This window comes from Polypterus senegalus, chromosome 4 (genome assembly GCF_016835505.1).
Source record: "Polypterus senegalus isolate Bchr_013 chromosome 4, ASM1683550v1, whole genome shotgun sequence".
Lineage (NCBI taxonomy): Eukaryota > Metazoa > Chordata > Cladistia > Polypteriformes > Polypteridae > Polypterus > Polypterus senegalus.
Window position 1 is genome coordinate 123,537,869 of NC_053157.1, and position 27,800 is coordinate 123,565,668.

Below are 27,800 nucleotides of genomic sequence, written 5' to 3' on the forward strand. Positions count from 1 at the left end.
TCACATGGCAAACACGGACACTGCATAGCCGCCTCGTGCTTATGACACAAGCGTTTAAATTTTGGCGAAATTTGCCGCTGTGTTTTTAACTGTATCGTTATTTTCTCTTTCTGTTTTATATTCAGTATATATTGGTGTGGCGGCCCCTGGGATTTGGTGGCCCTGTGCTTAGTTTATTCTAAGTTTTGCTGTTATTTTTCTGTATTTGTTCATCAATTATTGAGAGATTTTTTTTAAAGTTTACATCAAAGTTATTGCTTAAATGTACCTCGTGATCATTTATATCCTGAAATAGCTTGTCTTTTCAGTTGTCTATTCTGTCTTTTCTCTTAGTTATATTCTTCTTTATATCCTCCCATGCATCATTTATTTTTAGCCGAAGTGCGGTAATCACTGCCTTCAGCTCAGACATCTCATTTCCATCTTCTCCATGCTTTGAAGGCGGAATTACCTCTCCTGATGGAGTTTGAATCTGTTGACCCACAGAGGGTGTTGATAATAATTGACAGCGGGAATAAAAAGGTCTTGCTCTGTTCTGATATCTCACCTGACGTTGGTGAATTCTCGTTGCCTGCCCCACTTGCAGTTTTTCTCCCACATTTGCTGTTGGCTGGAGCAGATGCTGCACCGTGAGATCCTGACTGATCCATTCCTTTGCCTGTTTCTTCCAACTCAGTCTGTGTCAGGCCTTAACATGAACTTGACACTGGCTTAGACTTTGATTTAACTTTTGCTAGCTTTTCCTTCTCTTTCTGACCCCTTGGTGTTCTACTCATAATTTTAATACAGTATATTGTACATGTAATTAAATCCTTCTGGGTTGACTAAATAGAGGGTATCTTAGATATATTATAAAAAAGCTAAATAACACTGCTGCCAATGGAGCAGTGCCTCAGATGTCCATCTCTCGCAACAGACGGGACCAACCGACTTTATTTAAACTTTTAATTTTAAATTTGTTTTATAAAGTTTATAATAGTAATATTAGAAGTAAAGATATTATAATGTATATTAAGCCAAGATTAATGGACAACAGAAAAGCTGCAGCTGGTGTATTCCAGGCAAAATAAATCAGGACCTTAGCGAGAATCAAGTCAAAGTCTGTCTGACCTATGTCAAGTGACCAACCAGCCCATCAATGAGCATTCTACATTATAGTAAAGTTGCTACAGCTACTGCTGTCACATAGTGATGATGCTGATATCTTCCATCCATGCTAAAGTATGAGTCCATGGCAGAAGGAAGTATCAGTTGCTCACTCAATTACCACAATTATTAAAAAGGGTTATGAAATTCATATTTGTGTTTCCACCAGGTTATAATTTTACAAGTGTAGCGGCTGGTTTGTTATTTCAATAAACATTTACCTCTATTGAATACAAAAACAAAGTTGACAAAATATCTGAATTGTTGGGGGTAAAAGAAATCTTATTCCCCAAGATCAAAACAGCTAAGTTTGCTTCAGTAAAGTACCTTCTGCAGAGTCCTAACAGCTCATTACCAACAATGCCATGTTAACTGTTACAAAACCATTTTTTTGGCATTTCTTTATTGTGTTTTACAGTACATATAATGTTTGCTTGGCTATGTCAAGTGTTTCTACTTCTCTGCAAATTCTTTAAATATTTCCTTGAAGAAACTAGTTTCATATTTGTCATACGTTTAGAAGCAGAGAAAATCATTATTTTCAAGATGGTACACTTAGAAAGTGTCAGGTTAAAAAATATTACAATGACATCTTGGTTAATTACAAAACATATTTCATGCTAATCATTTGAGCCACAGAGCAGGAAAAATGGGAACTTGGCCTGTTGAGATGAAGGAATATTGCATCAAAGCACTCCTGAATGTATCAGTTAATCTCCTTAACTCTGCTGCATACCCGCAACCCCTCCTAAATTCACGAGTCTTGGAAATGACTGTCCACTTTGAACACAAATATAACATATGTATAATTTGCAAGCTGCAATGTAGTCCCTTTGTGGCCTTAAGTCAGTGGTTCTCCTGAATAAAGAGTTGCTTTCATAGATCATCAGTTAGTATCTGGATCTCATTTGTTTTGTCCATCTTCCAGAGTATTTTTTTTTTGTTCTGGATTTTTGGTGATCTTTAATAGTGTGTCCTTTTTTCATCATGAATTGACAGAGAAAACAGACCCAGAGACATTTTGAGATCTTAAATAGAAAACTTGCCAGGAAGAGGCAGAGCTGAGATGCTGAGCTATAAAATAAATCAACAAATAACTCACCTAGGGAATCACCATGTGACATTATTTTAGCTAACAAGCTAAATAATTAAAATGAAAAATCCATTTGAGCTGGAATTTAAATACTTTTGATGCAGATATACATTATTTGGCTATACCACTCATTTCTTTATGTAACTGGGGGAGTGACAGGAATAGGGCCCATCCATCCATTTTCCAACCCGCTGAATCCTAACTACAGGGTCACAGGGGGCTGCTGGAGCCGATTCCAGCCAACACAAGGCAGGAACCAATCCTGGGCAGGGTGCCAACCCACCGCAGGACACACACAAACACACCCACACACCAAGCACACACTAGGGCCAAGTTAGAATCACCAATCCACCTAACCTGCATGTCTTTGGACTGCGGGAGGAAACCGGAGAGCCCGGAGGAAACCCACGCAGACACAGGGACAACATGCAAACTCCACGCAGGGAGGACCCGGGAAGCGAACTCAGGTCTCCTAACTGCGAGGCAGCAGCACTACCACTGTGCCACCGTGCTGCCCGGAATAGGGCCAGGCTGAATAATAATGAAAAAATGAGAGAAAATTTTTGCTTAGTCATTAAATGTCATTATGTCAACATAGGTAAACAGACACTGCCGGAGAGAGATATAGCTTAAATTTGGGCTGTGTAATACATGGTCTATGTACAATACTTGATTCTAAGACTGTAGAGGACAGGTGAGCAATAGCTTTACAGGTATGCATCACCCCCTCATAAAATGCATAGCAATGCCTAGGAGTAAATGTTAAAGATGGCAACAGCTCTTGTCCTCTACAAGGAACATAGTCCTAGAAGAGAATATTCTGATTTGTAATCTCAAATAGGTCTGATGCCTCCTAAAACGACCATAAAGGCAGGACCACAACCTAAACAGCCTGCCCAATTAGACCCAAATCCACCACTGAGTCCAAAAACACAGACACAGCAATACTCCACACAATTCCACAATCCTTTATCCTGGTCGTGATGTCCTTCTTTCTGGACACCCCCACTAGTTAATCGTCAATACTGCTAACTGCAGGCTTCCAGCCTAGCAGACATTTAAAATAGAAAGATGGGTTAAAATTCTGAAAAATACACAAAAAAATATCTAAAGCCCCTGAATAATATAGATGACTGTTAACCTGTGGCCTTTAAGACCAGGGACAAATAAATAATCTTTATAAATGAAGTAATTATTAGGAAAAATAGAGAAATACAAGCAAAATGCTCAAAAGACCAAAAATATCAAAAAGGAGTTGCCTAAAATGCCATCCTAACCAGACAAGTCTCAATCAAGAAGAGACAACCTGGTACAGAAGCACAGTTACTCAAGAAAAACAGAAAATCTGAAGCAAATAACAGCACTCACAAGTCCTTTCACAAACAATGTTCTCCTGTTCTTGAACTTTTTCTGCTTTGGTTAAATAGCCAGAAGGAGTGCTCAGAAATTGTAAAGCTATAGTGGCCCCGCCTCCTGGGGCTTCACCCACAAAGCACAAGAACACTGAAATGAACAATACATAAATGCAAATATCACAGCAACGCATCAACACACGTTAACACGTAACAGGGTAGATGGGGGCTCTTTTACAAAAATAACAAGTAATTGCTTTTGAGACTTGGGATCACTTGTATAAAACTTGCGTATGCTCGAAAACGTGCATAAGCCAATTCTTATGTAAAAGTCAGGATTTTTAAAACATGAACTTGGTTTAAGGTTATGGCAGGCCTTAACCATCAGTAAGTCGCATGTAGACGTTTTTGGTATTGTCACTTTAGCGACACCAGGTGGAATGTCAGTCACATTCCAATAATCTTGAACTAGTTAATTTACAGTTAATTGACATGCTCTTTCAATACAGCTGTGTTCAGTGTTGGTAGTAATGCCTAATGCATACACTTTGTGTTAATTGCTTTTAGTGTGTAGCCTATCTATTTTGCTTTAAAGAAAGGGTTTGATGTGTGTTGTACAACATAATCGACAATAGCAGCATTTGCCCTTTAGAAGATATCGCCAATGACAGGCTAGAGCAAGCTTTGAGGGATCACAATAATTTTTTGGCTCATGATGATAACTAGCTTATAGAGCTATCCTCTTGGGAGTAATAATTTGCTGAATTGAAGCCTACATTAAAGAGGCCATCATGTAGAAATCATATAATCCATGTTCCGTTACAGGTTTTAACAAACCTAGGGTGTTTTTGTGCTTTTCAATATGAACTGGCTGACCAGTCCTGAATCTTGTGGCCATCCCTTAGCCATGCCATCTGTATGGGATGGTATAGTTAAGACGCTACCCAGATATGTGCAATATCTTTACCATCAGGGTGAGCAAGCTGAGATAAAAAAGGTCATTTGCATTTATTGCTGATTTTCCTAATGTAGTCAGCACAATTGACAGCACTTACTGTATAATGTGATAAAGGCACCATCATAAAATGGATTTGTTTTTGTAAACAGAAAACATTTAGTTCAACTAATATACAGAACTTCTATGAGATGGTCAAAGGTGTCTGACTAACGCAATTCACAATTCCTTTATTTTATCAAATAGTAGTGTTGAAAGCTGACTTCAGGGTTATGCTCTGTGTGATGGTTGTCGTTTTGGAAAGTAAGTGTAATTGATAGTGCTGCAAATAAGGTTAGTATATTACAGACAACTTGTATAATCTTTCTTTCAGGTGATAGTGGGTACACCACAAGAGAGGAGATATAATGAAAGGCTACCCCACATATGATTGGTGATAAAACAGACAACTGGTTCTTTGAAAGGTAAATGGTAATGTTTGGACTCGTTGGGCGGCACACTGCTATACAGCCCCACTAAAGTTTTGCCGCATTTTAATGGCTTGTGCAGTACTGCACATGTAGCACAGCAACATGGATGACCACAGGATGGCAACACAATGGCACTTAAATGATTTTTGGATATTGTACGTTGAATGTAAAGAGGTCAGTATTGGAACATTGATCTCACTAGGCAAAGTTGATTTGGACATGTGCAGAGGAGAGATGCTGAGTATATTGGGAAAAGGATGCTAAGGATAGAGCTGCCAGGGAAGAGGAAAAGAGGAAGGCCTAAGAGAAGATTTATGGATGTGGGGAGAGAGGACATGCAGGTGATGGATGTAACAGAACAAGATGCAGAGAACAGAAAGATATGAAAAATGATTCGCTGTGGCAACCCCTAACGTGAGCAGCCGAAAGAAGAAGAAGAAGAGGAAGAACAGGCATGCTTTAAATATCTTGCAGTTCTTTGCATACAGTCTGTGGCAATTCACACTTTATGCTGGTGGTACATTGCTATTGCTCTCCTCACTCAGCTGCTATCACACTTGTTTTTTTTTCTTTTATTTGTAACTCCCAGAGAGAGACCAACAAAAAGAATGTTTTTGTAATTCTTCACTTCAGTCAGTAATACCTCAACTTTACGTTCACTTAAGTTTAGTTTTATGCCCTTTTTACCTCTGTTCTTCAATGGTTTGTAGAAAAGTGGTCACTCTGGAACATGGCCAGATATATATGGTGATTATATTGTGAATATTCATAAAAGGCATTTTTACACAATAAAGTGTATGGTTACTGACAGGCAGGGACAGAAAATGGCTGTGTGCAAAGTTTATGTTGATTTCAGATTTATGAAGGAACTTAATGTGGCATGTGGTGTATATACAGTTTTATAAATTAAATGCTTCTTTTTGGGTGTGCTGTTTTTGCTGTTTGAGCAAATTTTAATATGGAATCTAAGCAAGATTGTATATACAGCATGAAGCCCCTGGAGCTTTAAGAGTAACAAAACTTCAGTGGTGAGTAGAGGACCATTTGTTATCCTAGAAGTGACTTGGTCTTGGTCAGATGAAAGTCTAGTTACTGTGTAGTTCAGGTCTAGAGAGGTTTTACATCTTTTTAGTTTTTTTATTTAGTTTGTAGTTAAATTTTCCTTTTTTTCTTCATTTTTTCCTTTGTATATATTATGGTTTAACAAAATTGCATTTTATAACTTTTGGCCTCTTTGGCATGTACTTGTGTTAGGGAAAAACTACATTTGCGCCATCATACGTTCACAATGTAAAATGAAGGCTAAAAAGTGTTTCACTCTTTAATTCAGTGTATTCCAAGCCTATTTAATTACTATATATATGATCTACCAATATGGTGAACTAATTACTTTTTTCCTTGTATATCTCTTGTCATAGCCTACTGAATCCTGGATGTAGCTCAGAACTGCCAACTTAAACCATATATTCATTCATTAATTTTTAAACCTGCTTATCCAGTTTCATATTGGCAATCTAAAATATCTCACTCTATTCTTTGTATTGCAGTGAAAGATTAATTTGATGATCCGTTATTGCCACTTTCCAACCATAGATTTAATTGCAGACAGCATTTAGTAATTATTCTCAACAGATTAGTACTCCTTTGAGATAAATGCCTAATAGTTCCTTAGGAGGCATGGCCATACTGTTCTCCTTTCGTGCAGTTCTGGTGAGGGGGACAGATGCTTGTGCTAAAATCTAAGGGGGTTCTACAAAGTGGAGCATGGTGTTTCTTATTTATTCCAGTAGCATTCAGATGAACGAGTATGAAGGCAAACTTTAGTAATCCTGCATATTCATTAACTATTTGAAATAACTGATATAATTGGGATTATAGTCAGCAAATCTCAAATCACACTGAACACATTATATTTATGTTTCTGCCACTTGTCTATTAAGATTTTCCCTACCTATAGAAATCTTTCTAGCTCAACTACTCAACTAACATAAGAAATAAAAAATGTTTGTGTTTGCAGAATATATTTAATTAATAATAAGTTGCATTTTAATGACTATAGTTCTGACTGTTCCATTTGGTTACTGTATATTATTTCACAACCTCCTACTCAATGGAAGCTTTGTTCAAACTTTATACGCAATTTAACATAAAGAAATTTGATAATAAATAAATTTATTTTTACATTTCAATCATGAATACATTAATGATTAATTCAATATTAATTCACATACAACTTTATTACAACATCAATTCACATACAATTTTATTTTTCCTCCACCATTATTGTAAATAAGCACCTTTCGCATTGAAGTATGAATGTAGTGCATAATTCTATATGATAATATTAATAATGCAGGTACAAGTTAATTCAAATACATACTAATTAAGAAATTTTCAAGTCATTTTACTACAAATACTTATCTTAAGAAAGCATGAATAATTTTTTACTGTTTTGTTTCAGCATTCAGGATTAAAAGATGACATTTAATATTGCAGTAAATTGTATTCATTATTAAACCACTTTTTAATGAATAAGAAAATAGTTTCTTCTGAGAGTCACACAGCTACAGAAATGTAATTTCCTTTACATTTTTATTTTTATTAACATTGCTTTAAGTATGTTTTTTTAATGTTAGATGGTAACTTTTCATTAGTTGTTATATTACTTTGTTTTTTTGGAACATCTTTGACTGAAGTATATTTGATAGAGAAATATATTATGGAATGCTATATTATTGGATTTTTAGATAAATATATAACCCATTTTTTCTCGGTAGTTAGACTGCTTTTTTGCACTTTAAACAAAATTGTGTGATTTTCTATGCTAAAAAGCCTTCTGATTAAGAAAATGACACACAATTAACTGCAATACTCTGCAAATGATTAGTCGCTAAACTAATTGAAAAGTAATCAAGCAGACGTGATGGGATTAAAAACAATAGAAGAAATCTTCTGGGTTAATTTTACAGATATAAATAATCATCCATACATCCATCCATCATCCAACCCGCTATATCCTAACTACAGCTGGAGCTGAAGACAATAACACAGGGAGCAAGGCAGGAAACAAACCCCGGGCAGGGCGCCAGCCCCCCGCAGTATAAATAATCCATCCATCCATCCATCCTCTTCCGCTTATCCGAGGTCGGGTGCGGGGGTAGCAGCTTAAGCAGAGAGGCCCAGACTTCCCTCTCCCGGCCACTTCTTCCAGCTCTTCGGGAGAATCCCAAAGGCGTTCCCAGGCCAGCCGGAGACATAGTCCCTCCAGCGTGTCCTGGGTCTTCCCCGGGGCCTCCTCCCGGTTGGACATGCCCGGAACACCTCACCAGGGAGGCGTCCAGGAGGCATCCTGATCAGATGCCGAGCCACCTCATCTGACTCCTCTCGATGCGGAGGAGCAGCGGCTCTACTCTGAGCCCCTCCCGGATGACTGAGCTTCTCACCCTATCTTTAAGGGAAAGCCCAGACACCCTGCGGAGGAAACTCATTTCAGCCCTTGTATTCGATCTCGTTCTTTCTGTCACTACCCATAGCTCATGACCATAGGTGAGGGTAGGAGCGTAGATCGACTGGTAAATTGAGAGCTTTGCCTTACGGCTCAGCTCCTTTTCACCACGACAGACCGATGCAGAGCCGCATCACTGCGGATGCCACACGATCCGCCTGTCATCTCACGCTCCATTCTTCCCTCACTCGTGAACAAGACCCCGAGATACTTGAACTCCTCCACTTGGGGCAGGATCTCTCCTCCAACTCTGAGAGGGCACTCCCCCCTTTTCCGGCTGAGGACCATGCTCTCGGATTTGGAGGTGCTGATTCTCATCCCAGCCGCTTCACACTCAGCTGCGAACCGATCCAGAGAGCTGAAGATCACGGCCTGATGAAGCAAACAGGACAACATCATCTGCAAAAGCAGTGACCCAATCCTGAGTCCACCAAACCGACCCCTTCAACACCCTGGCTGCGCCTAGAAATTCTGTCCATAAAAGTTATGAACAGAATCGGTGACAAAGGGCAGCCCTGGCGGAGTCCAACTCTCACTGGAAGCGGGCTCGACTTACTGCGGCAATGCGGACCAAGCTCTGACACGGTTGTACAGGACCGAACAGCTCTTATCAGGGGTCCGGTACCCCATACTCCCGAGCACCCCACAGGATTCCCGAGGGACACGGTCAATGCCTTTTCCAAGTCCACAAAACACATGTAGACCGGTCGGGCAAACTCCCATGCACCCTCAGGACTCTGCTAAGGGTGAAGAGCTGGTCCACTGTTCGCGACCAGGGCTAAAACCACACTGTTCCTCCTGAATCCGAGGTTCACTATCCGACGGACCCTCCTCTCCAGAACCCCGAATAGACTTTTCCAGGGAGGCTGAGGAGTGTGATCCCTCTATAGTTGGAACACACCCTCCGGTCCCCTTTTAAAGAGGGGACCACCACCCGGTCTGCCAATCCAGAGGCACTGTCCCGATGTCCATGCGATGTTGCAGAGGCGTGTCAACCAAGACAGTCCTACAACATCCAGAGCCTTAAGGAACTCGTATCTCATCCCCCCCCGGGGGCCCTTCCACCAAGGAGTTTTTGACCACCTCGGTGACTTCAGTCCCAGAGATGGGAGAGCCCACCTCAGAGTCCCCAGGCTCTGCTTCCTCGTGGAAGGCATGTTAGTGGGATTGAGGAGGTCTTGAAGTACTCCTCCCACCGACCCATAGCGTCCGAAGTGAGGTCAGCAGCGCACCATCCCACCATATACGGTGTTGACACTGCACTGCTTCCCCTCCTGAGGCGCGGACGGTGGACCAGAATCTCCTGAAGCCGTCCGAAGTCGTTCTCCATGGCCTCTCAAACTCCTCCCATGCCCGAGTTTTGCCTCAGCAACAACGAAGCCGCGTTCGCTTGGCCTGCGGTACCTATCAGCTGCCTCCAGAGACCCACAGGACAAAAAGTCCTATAGGACTCCTTCTTCAGCTTGACGGCATCCCTCACGCGGTGTCCACCAGCGGGTTGGGGATTGCCGCCACGACAGGCACCGACCACCTTGCGGCCACAGCTCGGTCAGCCGCCTCAACAATAGAGGCACGGAACATGGCCCATTCGGACTCAATGTCCCCACCTCCCTCGGGGCGTGGTTGAAGTTCTGCGGAGGTGGGAGTTGAAGCTACTTCTGACAGGGGACTCTGCCAGCCGTTCCCAGCAGACCCTCACAACACGTTTGGGCCTACCAGGTCTGACCGGCATCTTCCCCACCATGAAGCCAACTCACCACCAGGTGGTGATCAGTTGACAGCTCCGCCCCTCTCTTCACCCGAGTGTCCAAGACATATGGCGCAAGTCCGGCGACACGACCACAAAGTCGATCATCGACCTGAGGCCTAGGGTGTCCTGGTGCCAAGTGCACATATGAACACCCTTATGCTTGAACATGGTGTTCGTTATGGACAATCCATGACGAGCACAGAAGTCCAATAACAAAACACCGCTCGGGTTCAGATCGGGGCCATTCCTCCCAATCACGCCCTTCCAGGTCTCACTGTCATTGCCCACGTGAGCATTGAAGTCTCCCAGCAAAACGAGGGAATCCCAGAAGGTATGCCCTCTAGCAACCCCTCCAGAGACTCCAAAAAGGGTGGATACTCCAAACTGCTGTTGGCGCATACGCACAAACAACAGTCAGGACCCTTCCCCCCACCCGAAGGCGGAGGGAGGCCACCCTCTCGTCCACCGGGGTAAACCCCAATGCACAGGCTCAGAGTGTGGGGGCAATAATTATGCCCACACCTGCTCAGCGCCTCTCACCGGGGGCAACTCCAGAGTGGTAGAGAGTCCAGCCCCTCTCAAGGAGATTGGTTCCAGAGTCCAAGCTGTGCGTCGAGGTGAGTCCGACTATATCTAGCGGAACCTCTCGACCTCGCACTAGCTCAGGCTCCTTTCCCTTCAGAGGTGACATTCCACGTCCCAAGAGCCAGTTTCTGTAGCCGAGGATCAGACCGCCAAGGTCCCCGCCTTCGGCCACCACCCAACTCACACTGCACCCAACCTCCTTGGCCCCTCCCATAGGTGGTGAGCCCATGGGGAGGAGGACCCACGTTACCTCTTGGGCTGTGCCCGGCCGAGCCCCATGGGTGCAGGCCCGGCCACCAGGCGCCATCGAGCCCCACCTCCAGGCCTGGCTCCAGAGGGGGGCCCCGGTGACCCGCGTCCGGGCAAGGGAAAATGTTGTCCAAAGGTTTCGCTCATCATTGGAGGTTTGTTGAACCGCTCTTTGTCTCATCCCTCACCTAGGACCAGTTTGCCTTGGGTGGCCCTACCAGGGGCATAAAGCCTCGGACAACATAGCTCCTAGGATCATTGGGACACGCAAACCCCTCCACCACGATAAGGTGACGGTTCAAGGAGGAGAGTATAAATAATCAATATTATAAAATAAATATACAAAATTAAGTACCTGCATTTTTTCAGATGACTAGACATACCTATAGGCTCACTAGTGAGCTTAATTTCAGTACCAGTAGGAAGACTGAAAATAAGACGCCATTCACTCGGATCATAGCTTTATTGTACTGTATAAACTGCTTATAGTGTGAGCTCCTTTTATTTTTAACATACTGATTACCACTCTCTTATATACACAAAACTTCAGGTTAACATACATCTTTCAGAGTCTCATCTTATTATGTCTGTTCCGCAATTGAAATAAACTGTCAACACTCAACCTAATTTTTAGTTCAGTTGATTGTAAAAAGAGAGGGCAAATTGGGCTGCTGTGGTTTTATTCTGTAGCATGGAATGTAATGATCACAGTAAATGAGGGAGAACTTTTAAAAAAACAATAGGGTGCACATGGTCTAGTAAATTAGTTCTGCTATTATTCATTTTTTTTAAATAATTAACTATTACAGATTTTTTTATGTCTATAAATACAATCAATACAATCAATTTTTATTTTATGTATCAATGTATGTTTATATTAATGTAATTTTTGTATATTGCTGACTACATCAAAACAAATTTCAACTTGAGGACAACAAAGATAAACAAAACTAATTGGAAGAGAGAAAAGCTTAGGATTGCAAAGACAACTAGGTACAGTGTAAACAAGATGTATAAAGACCATAAACCTTTTCAGACCTTGTTTTAGCTCACTATGCAGCATGAAAAAATTGACACGTTACCTTATTTTCAATCTACAGTCTTTGAGTACTGGATTTGCCTGTCTGAAAGAACAAAGGGTGTATCACTTTGGACTAAATATTTCTTCTGAGCAGCAGAGGTAGTATGAAAATGCAAGACAAAACCATTATTATGATTTGTGTCTCTCAGTTTATTCCATATGTTAGAATTTTTTTCTAGCTAATCGCCGAATTGTTTTATTTGTTTTGAAATATGAGGATTCCAAATATTAACTTACTTTCACTATGAATTATTGTAAAGGCTTTAAGGAACTGATTGCTTATTTTGGAAATGGCACAATACCATTTTGTTTTTCTTCAGATGCCACCATTTTGGCCACCTGTGGCTAAGGACTTATTCATAGGTTGGTTGGCGACGTCTCCCTCTAGTCATACTGAGAGATGCCAGTAAGAAATAAGTAACAAATTTAGTCCTTGTCATTATATTACACAAAGGATACTGACATCACACTTTGGCATACACGGATTTACTCTCAGCCAAAGCAACCATGTGCATGACAACTAGTGCAGCTATGAAGTTTTATAGTTAAACTAGCTGAAATACCCAGCTTTGCCCGGGAGGAAAAAAACACTTTATCTTCGATAGCTTGCCTTGCTCTCTATTAACAAAATTTCGGAATTTGTTAAATGAAAAAAAAAATGTTTTTGATATAATTCTCTGAGTTATAAAATACATATACAGTATATATAAAACAAAAGTACTATATAGCTAATACAGTTATCTATCTGTCTAGTGCCTTCTCTGTCTGCCTATTATATAGTGCATTTCCTGTTAATATCTGTTATACAGTGCCTTCTCTATCTGTCTGCCTTGTGTCTTTTACATCTATCTGTACTCTCACTGCCTGTTTGCCTTTCTGCAGCGCCTGTCATATAGTGCCTTTCATATCTATCTATCTATCTTGCACAGTGCATTCCGTGCACCCTCACCCTGTAGTTAGGATATAGCGGGTTGGATAATGGATGGATGGATAAACACTCACTAATGTGCTTGTCTTGCTGCTCTGTATGTATGTTATTATCCAGTTGACGCTCAGAACTGGCCAACTGTATTTTATTTGAAAAGCAACAGGGAAGAATGCAGGCAGTCACCTCCAGTTTGCCCTTGTGTTTTTTTTTAATTGTTTGAGAAAAACATAATTAAAAAAACATGTTAAAAATTAAAATAAATTAAGAAACAAAGACTCACTAATATCCTTGTCTTGCTTTCTTGTATGCATGTTATCATCTAGTTGACGCTCAGAAATGGCCAACTCTATTTAATTTGAAAAGCAACAGGGGCGCAGTGGTACTCAAAAATAAAGAATGTTGGCAGTCACCTGGTATATACTAACTGTGTAAGCCCATTCTGTTAAAAGCACGGGATCCTAGAAAATATTTAAATTGTCAGAACTACTCTGGGCATCTCTCTGCTAGAAGGATTCATGTTGCCGAAGTGCTCGCATCGTTTGTGCATTAGCAGCTAAGCGACTGTCTTTCTTAGGAGGTTTCCTTTTGCCAGCATACTGGCCTCACTTGCGTATCCTCGGAGCTGGAACCCTCACCCCGACTCTACGTCTCACTTCCGGGCTGGACAGACACGCACACACTTCCACGCGTAGAACTCTTATTTAATTTCAAAAGCAACAGGGGCGCGATGTTGCTGAAACATAAAGAATGCTGGCAGTCGCCTCCAGTTCGCCCTCTGGTGGTCGTTCTGAATGTTAACTGGATGATAGCATGCATACAAGACCGCAAGATCACCCCCGGCCCTACCCAGAAGGGTGGGTTACGGCTGATTTCACATTACAGTATTTTTAGTTGACCAATGAGGAACATGTGTACCAAGTTTCATGAAAATCGCTCTATCCGTTCGGACGTGATGCTGGAACATACAAACATGACTTTTATATATATAGATTTTTTTTGTCACATTGCTGTGACATCACTACAGTAGATGCTGTTTTCTGCTGCTGTTGTTCACAGGCATTCACACCTCATACAGATGTGTCGGTATATGATGTTGCTGCTAGTCTTTCCACATTTAAGGACTTGGTTTATAATAGGTAAACCTTTAATGTTACGTTTTTCAAGATCGCTTTATGCTCTTCTCTTCATGCATTGAAACTTTAATTTACTTTTGTTGACCTTGAAATTTGTGAGAATTTAGTTTTGGTTTAATACGCTATGTAGTCCCTTCCTTTTGTTAGAAGTTAGCATTTTGTACTTTTGTTTTTGTGGTGAGATATTCAGTTATTGAGATTAGGGTCTCTTTTGCCTTGTAGAGCTTAATAGACAGAATAAGTCTTGCTGGTTTTATTGTCAGGAATTTCATAGTTTCTCCTTTTGTTCAGTTTTGCATTAGCTGTGTTATGGCTTCTCTCCCTCCAGAAAACCCTCTGAGCAGTGGTACAACTAACTTTTCTTTTCTCATAACTACTTCAACCACTGAAACATACTGGTATCAGATTTCATTGGCACAATACCTCAAATAGAAAAAAATGATCAAGTTAATGAAATGGACTAATAAGAGAAACACTAAGGAATCACAAATAGCCTAATATTACAAACATTCATGATTTCACGCACATTTCACAGAGAAGCATTTCTTGCATTATTATTACTGAATAAAGAAGTCTTAGAGATGGGCAAGTAAAGGCTAGATTAAGCTTTACACAATGTTTTGCACTGTCTGCAGCTGAAGGGGTATTTTATATTAACTTTATATTCACTTTCAGCTCATCAAAGTAATGTAAGGATTTTCTCCCATTTGTTGCTGTGCATGGTACTGATCTTCTATTGCTCAAAGAAGAGAACTATCATGTCCATGTTATTTGTTCTTATATTTTAATTAATTTGTGTAAATAGGTTTTTTTCATTATTCACTTTGTAAAAGTAATAAAGTTATAAACATTTTTTGCACTATAGTTTACAAATTATTACCAGTAATGTAAATAGTGCTGTGTTAATTGTGAACTCTCATTGAATAGTCATATAGGATGTCTTTGCACTTCAGCCACTAGTCTATCTTAAAAGTACTGCAGTTTTATCAATGTATTCATAATTAGTTCTGTGTAGTTAGAAAATCGGAGATGAGCATGTCTTAGTGTAAAGGAGCTGTATGGCTCTTCCTTAAAAGGTTGCGCCTGCTTGTGTGACTTAATTTGTGTCAGGTAGCCCTCATGACCCTCGCAGACATGTTACAGTTCAGCCCAAAAGTGATTCACTAGGTAGCAGATACATATATTATTCATAACAAAAGTTGGACTTCATTAGGATAACATATCAACTTAAAATGCATACTTTAATAATTATACTGTATCTTATTGAATTTAATCATTTGTTTTTCAGTTCCGTCCAAATAATGTTTCTGGATTATAACGTGATATGGTGTACTCTCTGATGCTCTGAAGGTGCAATAGGCCTTAGTTTTTAGCATACAGCTCAAGAGAACTAACTGATTTAAGTGGCTGAAAATTGGAGCCTTAATAGTATAATAAGAACATACAGCATATGGAGAAACCAAGGGTGGCGCCAGACGTAAAAACCATGGTTACTCAAATTGTTTGTCCCAATAGCCAGAAACAGCATATGAAGTTAAAAATGAAGATTTCCAAAACTGTGGTCATTTTAGGAAACTAGTTATTTAATGCTTAATATTGCGTTTTTACATTGCTAAAAACCTGAAAGATTTGAAATGAATGTAAGTGAAGTACAAAAACTGATCTTTTTTTGCATTTTCTCTCACTTTCCAGGGATGATGTGGTCAGAGTGCAAGGAACTTTGGATGGAAGGTCCAAGGGAATATATTTTGCAGTTGTGGAATGTGCTGGATTTTGGCATGCTGTCGATATTTATTGCTGCATTTACAGCACGATTCTTTGCTTTCCTTCAGGCCACAAAAGCTCAACGGTTTGTAGATAAACACTTCCAAGTCAGCGATCTGTCTATGGTTACTCTTCCTCCAGAGATAGAATATTTTACTTATGGTAAGACATATTATATAGTGATTATTTACAGTTGATAAAATTACTACTGAGAAAATGGCTGGTTTAAACATTTGGTTTCTGCTTGTTTTTGTTGTCCATCTTTTTGAATGATACCTGGACATACAGTATATGTCTGTTAACAATACACCACACAAAGTTAGTACACCATTAACTAAAAGTAAATCTTACTCTGTTTCAGCAAGAGACAAGTGGCTCCCATCAGATCCGCAACTCATATCTGAAGGTCTATATGCAATTGCAGTAGTTCTGAGTTTCTCCAGAATAGCGTATATTCTTCCAGCCAACGAGAGCTTTGGTCCTCTGCAGATCTCCCTTGGTCGAACTGTGAAGGATATTTTCAAGTTCATGGTTCTTTTCATCATGGTATTCTTGGCATTTATGATTGGAATGTTTATCCTCTACTCATATTATCTTGGAGCAAAAGTGAATCCAGCTTTCACCACGTGAGTAAATTTTAAAATTTTTATTATTGATATTTTTTCTTTCATCAACTTAATAACAACACATAAAAAATATCATTATCAGTATATATATCTATATAATATACTGTATATATAAAATATATTGTGTATATATATATATATACATATACATATCTACATTTCCCAATACTATGTTCACATTTAATAATCTCACAGTCTGGAAATTTGATTGGGAATTAAATTAGATTGGGAAATTTTATTTTTAAGTGACATATGTCATCATTGTCTGAGTATTTATCCCCTAGGTCAGTACTTCTTTATCAACAGTGTGTGTCAACTTGAAATTCTTGCAAATTTCTAATTTTGTTTGGCAGTTAATTTTGAAGAATTATGGTTATTAGGAGTGTATTGGGGATCTGTTTCTTTTCCTGTTGTTTCCTATATGTTACTGATATTTGTTTGAATTTAGTAAAGCCATTTCTTTCCATGGATACTTCTGTATTGTTGATAGAAATAACACTCTTTGAAAGTCACATGCACATCAAGCAGTTAGAAGTGTGGCATTCAGACTTAAAGACCACGTAAAGACTACTCAGGAGACACTACTATTCAGGGTTACTTCAAAAAAATGAATTACAAATGACTTGGTTTAGTTTTGGTTAGCACTTTAGTTTTGGTAAAAGACCATAACATTGACTCGGACATTCCTCATGTTAAACCCTAAAAGAAAATCATTATATTTTTCTGCTGATCTCATAAATATAACCTGTCCAATTGGATTATTATTCTGCTCAGTACGAACATCACAAAGGTCAGTACATTTCCCAGCTACTTATGGAAATTGTTTGTATTTTCTTCATTTGAAATGATTTTCTTGTTGCTTTAGCAATGTGTTTTGAATCCTTGCTCTTTTGAAACTCAATTTTTGCAAATATGTCCAGATTATTTTTATTTTGACTTATTTATTCTTCATAATCAGGACAAGCCAGCATGGACCACCAGAATTTTATTTTCAAAGGATAACAATACCATTCACAAGTGTTGTCTTATTTCAGGTTAAATTCTTACTCATTGATGAGCTACTTCAGGTATTACTCCACGTTATCAATTCCAAGAAAATTCTTTGTAAAGCTTTTTATATATGAAAAAGGTTTAGAAACTAGAAAGTTCACTAATTTTAACCAACCATGCAGCACCATGTGATTTAGTATTTATACACTAACACCCAGTATTAAGAGACCAGCTATGCAGGCTTTCCTTTCACTTTATATATCCAGTAATCTCATTTAGTACTGCTTGTTTAAACAATCAGTATAAAATATACAGACATTATAGTCATACTGTATATAACACATATAATACACTACTTTAGATGCATTATTTATACAGTAGCCTTATTAAATCCTTCATTTTCTTATTTCAAATAAAAAAACTAAAATGCAAAATGTTGGGAGCTGAATACTGTTTTATGTCATAATGGAGAATCCCCCTGTTCTGACAGTGTGATTTGCTGACACAAGACATAGAGTATGTTGGCACTGTGAACAAAACCAGAGCATGCTTGTAGGAAAACAAAAACGTTTGATATTTATCTGTTTGATTTATATTAAATGTAAGTGCCTGCATCTATCATTTGCTATTTTTCAGTGTTCTAACTGTCTGCAGATACTTACCCCAATTGTTTTTTTCTTTTCAAAAAAAGTTATTTTCAAACTTTTGTAGCTACATGGTTCAATCAGGTGAAAATATGTTTTACCTTTAACGTGTTCTCTGTTTATGGAGAATATACCGTCCTTACAGGACCAGAGTTGTTTCTGAAAAGACAGATGTTTTACTTAGCAAAACATAATATTTCCAGGTTTGCTTAATCCATTTCCAAGTTCATGTGGAGACTGAGACTCTCCAAGCAACTTAGCATGCAAAGAAGGAATAGGCCTTGGGCTCGGCATCAGTCCATCACAGGTCTCACTGCTGCACTCATGGGATCAAACTGGAGTCTAAACTGAAAAGCCATATAGACACAGGGAGAACATAATCGTAAACTAAATACAGAACACTACATCCATAATGCAGTAGTGAAGCACTACTGTGCCAACCCTCTTCATTTACATAAAATCTATAAATGACACTTTCTATAAAGTCAGCTCTTGTTAAGTTGCTTGAGGCTGAACATGGGAAAGATTTAGTTTACCTTTTTTTCAGCCATAGTAATACTTGTACCAATACTTGCATATCAATTGTTGTAAGTCGCTTTGTATAAAAGTGTTGGCCAAATAAATAAATAAATGTAAATGTAAATATGCTGTAGGTCCTGTAGACTAAAGTTTTCAACTGTCAATCCTGCTTTACTCCTTAACAAAACTCATATTAAATGATTAAACTAAATATGAAATACATGGTAATTGTTGCCTAGATATCAGTTAATATCTTAGAGTATCTATCACTTAGTTAAGAATATGTCTGACAGACCTGTATCACTGTCACATAGGCATGGGAAGGGGTTTCTGATGGTGCTGTAGGATCCAAATAAAAGGCAAAAGTGCACAGAGTTTGAAATAGGTAATATTATAAAGATAATTCAAAATTACTTGAAGATGGTTTAATACAGGAACATGTGACAATTAATCATTTTATATAAACAACAGGTAGTGACAACTAACTATTGGCATTAGAGCACTTAACCAACATTACATACTGGGTCTATTAATATGGCTGCTGGCTAAAAATGTATTTCAGATTTGTTGTATACTGTGTATTTTAATGTGTGTGTGTGTATAATAGATGAATGACATTCTGCCTTAAAGCAAAAACAAAATGAAAAAAAAAGCTTACTTGAAATGGGTCCTCATGGTTTTGATGGTGCACTGATACCATTTTTTTGAGAGCTAATACCAAGATGGAGTGATTATTTTGTTAACTGTACGGTTTGAAATAAAACTGTCACTTTCACTCATCATGTTTTGATTGATAAATTGTCTTCTGCTCAATGGAATAGCAAAGGATGTGCATTCAGGGCAGGTAACTTCGTCACTTGAACTGGCATGTAACCTAAACTGTTTCACCAGTTCTTTGATGTTTTCTAAAATAGTTTCATTGTTATCACATTCTAAACGAGTTGCCAACATTGTAACTTCTTCTGATAAAACTTAAATTTCCACTATGAAATACGTGAAAACTTTGGCAGAATCCATTTCATTGGCAGTAGAAAACGTTTTTCTAATTTAGGCTTGTGCTGTTTCATTAACCTCAATCTCCCGCACAGACATACTGAATTAGACATGAGCAATCTACAGAAGACAATTCACCAATCAGAGCACAGTATGTGCTAGGGCCCATTGTGTCAGCTTTGACGAGTGAAAGTGACAGTTTTATTTCAAGCCGTATTTCATGATGCATTTGGAAGAATATAATGGACAAAATTAAATAAATAAATAAATTTGCGACAAAAAATATATTTCATGACACATTTATTTAGTTATGCTAACATTTCATGGCACATTTATTTGTTTATGCTTACATTTCACAACACATTTATTTATTTATGTTCACATTTCACAGTACTTTTATTTTTTTTGTACATTTATTTATTTAAATTTGTCCAAAATATTCTTCCATAGTCTTCAGAAACTAGCACTAGTGACAGAATTGAAAGAGAAGTGTATGTTGCCACATTACCATGTTATAGAATTAAACTCCAACTTTAAAATTAAAGTGTAATATGTGAAACAAATGCTAAAATTATCTGAAGATATTAAAGTTAACAAAAAATAATCTTACTAAATGTTTATCAAGAGTCTGCATAACAAACAATTTATAGAACCCATTTAAATATAGTAACATTTTGTTTTAGTGGTAGCAGAATCACTTGTTAAACATTCAACTGACATATAATATTTTTGCTAGAAATTAACTGAAGTAGTAAATTTAATCTTGCTATGAAGCAAAATTAATCAACACTCAATAAGGTTAAATTAAAATGTTATTATATTAACATATTATTTTCCCAGGGTAATAATAATAATATTACATCTTATTAATATTGCACTTTCCCCATGCTCAAAGTGCTTAAGTGTATAGCTGTGTTTCTATGTACAACTCAAAATCCAGAGCAAAAAAACATGGAGATTATTAAAATAAGAGGTTCTTTGTCTTGTTAAGCCAAACTGTGAATCAGTGAAAATCCCTTTATAAGGTGAATTTTTGTAGCATCCATCCATCCATTATCCAACCTGCTATATCCTAACTACAGTGTCATGGGGGTCTGCTAAAGCCAATCCCAGCCAACACAGGGCGCAACGCAGGAAACAAACACCGGGCAGGGCGCCAGACCACCGCAGAGTTTTGTAACATAAACAGATAATTACAATTAATTTAAATTATAAAAAATTTGTAAACATTCCCTGGACTTAAAAAATTACACCCCTTTTGCTCAAATAACACCAAAATACTTGACAAAGTCAGTTTTTATATCATTACCGTAAATAGTGATTAACGAGGCTTTTTGTACCTATGCATTATTGCTTCAAGTTTATTATTCAAAGAATAATAATTTGAGTAATAATTTGTGCTTTTCCAACTGTTTCACAATTTGTTTGGATCCATGATGCACAAAATAATGGGAGAAGACACCTGAGCAAGACCTGTGACAACATAAGCATCCATCCATCCATTTTCCAACCCACTGAATCCAAACACAGGGGTCTGCTGGAGCCAATCCCAGCCAACACAGGGCACAAGGCAATCCCAGGCAGGGTGCCAATCCCGGGCAGGGTGCCAACCCACCGCAGGACACATACAAACACACCAAGCACACACTAGGGCCAATTTAGAATCGCCAATCCACCTAACCTGCATGTCTTTGGACTGTGGGAGGAAACCCACGCAGACACAGGGAGAATATGCAAACTCCATGCAGGGAGGACCCAGGAAGCGAACCTGGGTCTCCTAACTACGAGGCAGCAGTGCTACTACTGCGCCACCGTGCCGCCCCATCAGCATCCAGTCCTACTGATTTCCAAAGTGAAGTGTACCTGGAATGACTACAGTGATGATCGAGCGTTATTTCTAGCAGCATGTGTTTGAAAATTGTTCCAGACACCGGCTTCATAAATGCAAACATTCATCTTCATTGTGGTTCATAAAATAAAAAGGGGTACTAAAAGACTGTCTTTGTATACCAAATCATAACCATAAAGTGGTTTATCATAATTCTGAAGAAGCCTATATACCAAAAAAGACTTAATTTCACTAAACAAAATACTGCAGTTTAAATATAACAGGAAGAAACACAAAGATCTTTGATTGAAGACCATGCAGTAGGAGCATTACTTCTAAATAAACCTGCATCACAACATTTTCTTCACGGCTTTCATTTTGTCTTCTATATCCCAGAAGTAAGTAGCATAGCATCTGTTCTGAGTGCCCCATGCCTCCCATGTTTTGTAGCCTACCCGCCCTAAACATTTTTGGCAACAGACAGTGCCATCTCCCTCAGACTATTTTATTGTTAACCACCATTAAATCATCCAGTACATAACCTAGACTGATCGTACAAAGGTGTACGCAAGATGCTAATCACCTACATTCAATTTTACGTATCTGTTTAAACAAATTTTTTCACCACGTGGCTCCTCATTTCAACGCTTATCATTCCTCAATATAGTACCAGGTCCATTTTTAATTGCAGGCAGTGTTTATTTCATATTTAGAAGCTTTTCTGACAACAACAACATGATGATAGTTGATTTTTATGCTTTCGTATTTTTCCCTTTTGGCATCACAAAAGATTAGTTTTTCAATTTTATGTCTTTTTACTTTTCAGCATTTTTTCAGCAGCTCCTAAATTTTATAAAATTATTGTGTTAGAAATACTGGAATGTGACTTTATAACTGCATGATTTGGATAACAAGGAGCAGAACAATAAGCAGTGCTACATCACAACTCTTGGAGCCCGAGTTTGATTTCTGACCTTGCCACTGTCTGTATAGGGTATGCATGTTCTCCCTGTGTTTATGTAGGTGTTCTTTGAGTAGTCTGGCTTTCTTCCCCAGTCCAAAGATGTTCAGGCCAGGTTCATTAGTGACATTTAATTGGCTATGTCTGAACAAATGTGACTGTATGCTATGTGTGTGTGCACACACTTTAAAATGGACTGGTCTTCTGACCAGGATAATTTTTTTTCCAGTAAAAGCTCATGCACCTTATAACTTTGTAATAAAAAAACTTTTATAGAATGAATTGTTGGATAAATTAGGGGAAATAAAAATGTTAGTTTCCTTCTTTCTCTAGAGCAGTTCTAATTATAAATGCTACTGTATATTATTAATCCCAGAGTCAGCTTCCTAGTTCCATATGCTCCATCTACGTTTTAAGCATGGCTCACTGCATCGATTAACAATGAATGTTAACAGCACAGAATATTAACAGAACAGTCTGCACTGGAAGACGTGCAAATCCCTGTCCTCAATAAAAATTAGAAAGCAATTGAAAATAGTTTTTTTTCACTCTAGCATGGAACTGACATTAGCTTGACTATGTATTTTTTGGGGGGCTTATTATACCCACATCAAACAGGAGAACATTTTGATAGACATGTAAATCCTTCTTTAAACAGACAATATTAAACACAACATACCGTGTGTAATAGTCAAACAGCAATGCTACATTGACTTTGTAATTCACTATTCAATTTAAAAAGTCTGCAGTAGTATGCCAATGCATTTGTGGAACATGTTTGCAATAACTGTAGTCAGACAAGATTCAGTTAGTGCTTGACAGCAATTAGACTCAAGATGTTTTTGGTCAAACAAGCTTACTATTGAAAAAAATAAACTTAAATATTCTATAATCTGAAACATTGTGGCTGGTCTTAATAGTTAATCTCACCCTTTCATCCCCTTTTTTAAAAATATACTTTAGATCGCCCTTCTAAGGTATTTCATAAACCTGTCTTCTAAACACAGAATATAAATTGTTGCAGAATAAAAATGTAAAAGTGAATTCCTCCAAAAAAAGTGACTTAAAAAATAACACAATGACAGATAACTAAGTCCACTTTTTAAGTTTCTGGAGCAAGTCTCTTTGCTTTGATTTTTCTGACTAAGGATCAGGAGAAGAATTTATTCTGAGCTCAGAGTCTTAACACAGGCAAGTCCCAAAAACTTAACCAAAAATGCCCACTGGAGATTGAAGCATCCCAGCAGTTCGTGGCAGTGATGGAAGGACTACCCACAAAACATAAGGCACATAACAAAGGCTTAGATACAGATATACAAAATAAAAAGAATACAGCAACTCATAAATAAAATAAATACTAAGATATACAAATAAATAAAAAATGTACACCAAAGATTGAAGACATGCATTTGAACCAAAGCCAAAATATGTTGTCAAAAGTCGATCAAAGTTTGTTAACCAAAAATCAAAGTCAATCTGTCATCAAGCCTAAAAGTAGTTGTAACAATCAAAGTCAAAGGAATCAGTGCAGGAAATTGATAAACAAAAGTGCACTAATAGCAGTCAAGGTTTCTATTCAAAAATACGAATAAACAGGAAGTTTAGGTGAGCTATATAAACTCTAGCCCGCAACATCATAGATTGCAACTTCCAGTTGTTCCTGCATAGCAGTATAGCTAGCAATAGCTCATAACCCAGCCCAAAATGGTGGCACCCATGAAAAAATAAAATGGCATTGTCTAAAGGATGAAAAAATATTTAATATCTTTAAATATTTCATAATACTGTTTAAAACCTTCAAAAACCATAAATAAACAAAACAGCTCTAAAAAATAAAAAACTAAACTAAAACACTTATAACAAAAGCACATCATAACAACCATAAATATGTTCTGTCATTTCTTTGACCAAAATCTGTTCCCCTTTTCCTAAAAAAGAAAAAAAGTTTAAAAAAGATTCACCTTTTTTACACCCTTCAGCCGAATTGGAGTGATCTGCTTAGCTGACATATTCGTTTCAGTTTGCATAGTTTAACTTCTCGGGGTACTTGTTAAGCTTTTCTTGAACCCAAAAGAGATGCAAAGAGGCAAAAATAATACAAAAAGGGAGTTTTTAAAAATAAAATTATAACAATTAATTGTAAGGAAAGACACAGTGAGAATGCATAGTACCAGATGGATAACTGTGGAACCTGAATTTGGTTTTCTGTCTAACAAGAGACTTGAACCCCTGTCCAACAAACAGGGTGCCTTACACCTTTACACACCAAAGTACTTACACAAAAAACTCCCATAGCACCCACCATTATCTTTTTCCCTAAAAGGACTAGACCCTCTTCATCCCACTAGCTGAGACCTTGCCAAAGCCAATGTATTGTCTACATTATGTGACTAAACCCCTTACCTGAATAATGTTAAATTACCTGTAGCCCCTGTTCTGACTAGGTAACCTCTCACAGTAAATTCAGTGTCACCTGGATTTTCCGTTGCATGTGCTACCTCTAAGATTTCCCACCATTTTAGAATGAATCAGTGTATTTACTAATGTGCAGCAACCAACATTAAATTAAAATTTAGAAAACGGGGCCACTGCAATCTAGTTTACATTCTTAGGCTTTATATTTAAAAATTTTCTGACTGATATCTGTCCTATAATACTGCTTTCCTCCTCTGTTTTCTTTCTTTCTCTCTCTTTTCTCCTTTTTAGAGTGGAAGAAAGTTTCAAAACCTTATTTTGGTCAATATTTGGTCTTTCGGAAGTGTCATCAGTTGTCCTGAAATATGACCACAAGTTCATTGAAAACATTGGTTATGTTCTTTATGGGATATATAATGTCACAATGGTGGTTGTTCTTCTCAACATGCTGATTGCCATGATCAACAGTTCATACCAAGAAATTGAGGTATGGGAATTTTGTCTTATGTTCTGTTAATCTAGAAAGGTACTGATGTGGCAAATGTTTATAAAGGTGTGAAGTACTCGTGCTGTCTAGGTTAACAAAAGATTGTGGAGCAAATTTTATGACAGTTATATTAAATCATGAATTGTTAATTGTACAGAAACAAAAGCAGTGCAGTTCATTAAAACTATAATCAAATACACTTATACTATTGGATACCACACTGAATGGCCACTTAATCTGAACTGTTCAGTGAGTAACAGTGTCACATGAGTAGACAGTTCATTTAAACAACTAGAACCAATGGCAGTAGGAACCAGATACTTTCTTGGATAGGATGCTCCTACTTACCTAATGTTGTGAATCTTAGTTTTGAAACCTGTAGATAAATTTTCATTCATTTTTTTTAGGAATTATTGACTTTTTTCAAATATTTATTTATTTTGTTTTTATTCTGGAGACACCATTTTGTGTTGTGTTTTTGTAAGGTTGCCCACTGTTTTATGACATTTTTGCATGGCCACAGCCATATTGTTTACAGTTGCTATGCAAGTTGCCAGTCTTTTGTCATTAGGCCTGCCTATGAAAGATGGTTACATGAAAACAAAACATTATACTAGAATGGAATTGAACTTTATTGACAGTAAATGTAGTTACTAGGAATTTCTCTTGGTGTACATCCATACAAAAAGCAAAAGTAAATACATGTAACAGCAGAATATAAAATACATGACACCATCTCAACATTGTATATAGTCATGGAGAATAATAGTAAAATATTGCACAAAAATATATAAAACAATTTGATGATAGAAAATTGTACTCATACCAATGCATTACGTAAGCCTTCATATAATAAAAATAATATTGCGATCAGGAAGAGACAGACATGAATCCGAAACTGTTATTAACTGACCATGGTAGAAGAGGAATTTTTTGTGTTTAGTATTACTTGCTTTTAGTTTTGTATTTAATATTGTTTCCATGATGGTGATAACTGAAAGAGATGGGGTCTTGAACTTGGTGTTATTTACCTCAGAGAGTCCAAAAATACCTCAAAATGCCCATTAGAGAAATGGAAAACTTTCTGACTCTGACTAGTAATGGGTAGAATCTTTATAAATAAAAATAGCATACAGAAAATGCTCTATGAACAGTGAAGCTCCAAAGAGCACAAAAGGCACAGCAAAGGTTGTCTGAAAAAGTAATATCTACCTAAGGCAAACAACATCCCAATATACGAATCCAAAAATAGTTGGAAAATAGTGCACAGAGGTCAAAAATCCAGAAAATTAGCAAAACACAGTGGTAATCGTGATGAAACTCACCAAAACGATTGTGGGCATTTCCCAGCCTAGGACTAAGGACTATTTCTTAACAGTAACGGGCAGATGGCATTGCCTCTTGGCAATCATCTACAAAAGACATGGCATATAGAAACATTATTAGACATGCAGAAACTAACTGATTAACTATGCTAACATAAAAGTTTGAGCAAAACAGACGAACAAATAAATTTGAACCCCAGCCATGGTAGGAATACTGGCTGTCTCAGGAAACTGAACTGTATCAGGCAGGACCCCAGCCACACTGCATTGTCACTTTTCACCCTCCTCCTATCGGGTAAGCGACTAAAGTCCATTTGGACGCGCATCTCCAGGTTCAGGAACAGTTTCTACCCAACTGCAATCAGACTCATGAACAATCAGTGTCCCTGTGTAACCTCCACTGCTACCTGCACATATACTTCTGCCACTGTCTCTATTTATTCTTAGGATTCTGGTTTTATGTATTTACAGTACTTATTATATTCATTTAATTTATTGTGTGTGGGTTTTTTTTTTGTCTATGTTCACTGTCTGTAGGGGCACATGCAAGCAAGCAAGCATTTCATTGTACATGGTACTTGTACTTATACACATGACAATGAAGAATTGAAATTGAAATTGAAATATCACAGAAGTAGGGCTGTTCGATATAACGATATATATCGGATGACAATATGAAAACGTCTATCGCTGCACATTACGCTATCGTTTGTTCGCTACCACAGACTCCAACACGACAAACCTCTTCTACCACCTCCGCAAAAAGCACGTGAGCGAGCATGCAGAGAGTTTCCAACTGAGAGGCAGGCCACGCAGGATATTACAGTTGTAAAGGTACTATTTAAACGAGCATGTTAAAAGCTTGGAAGATTAATTGCTACCAAAACAATTTGCTTAAGGCATAATTTTCCCTGCAGCGTTTGCTGTCAGCGTTAATCTTGTTAAAATTACTGTAGCGTCTTCCAGACGTAATGACGATCCGAGACGGTCACTTGGTTAGT

General features: G+C 38.0%; 1 protein-coding gene across 2 annotated transcripts in view; it reads left to right on the top strand.

The window, feature by feature from the left end:
* The window catches only part of trpc3 (transient receptor potential cation channel, subfamily C, member 3), a 150,424-nt gene that overhangs the window by 87,862 nt on the left and 34,762 nt on the right, over positions 1-27,800 (top strand). For both annotated transcript variants that reach the window (XM_039751247.1, XM_039751248.1), the window contains 3 exons: positions 15,940-16,173; positions 16,373-16,637; positions 25,279-25,474. In XM_039751247.1, the coding sequence (XP_039607181.1) occupies positions 15,940-16,173; positions 16,373-16,637; positions 25,279-25,474 (695 nt within the window). The remainder of the gene's footprint in view (positions 1-15,939; positions 16,174-16,372; positions 16,638-25,278; positions 25,475-27,800) is intronic.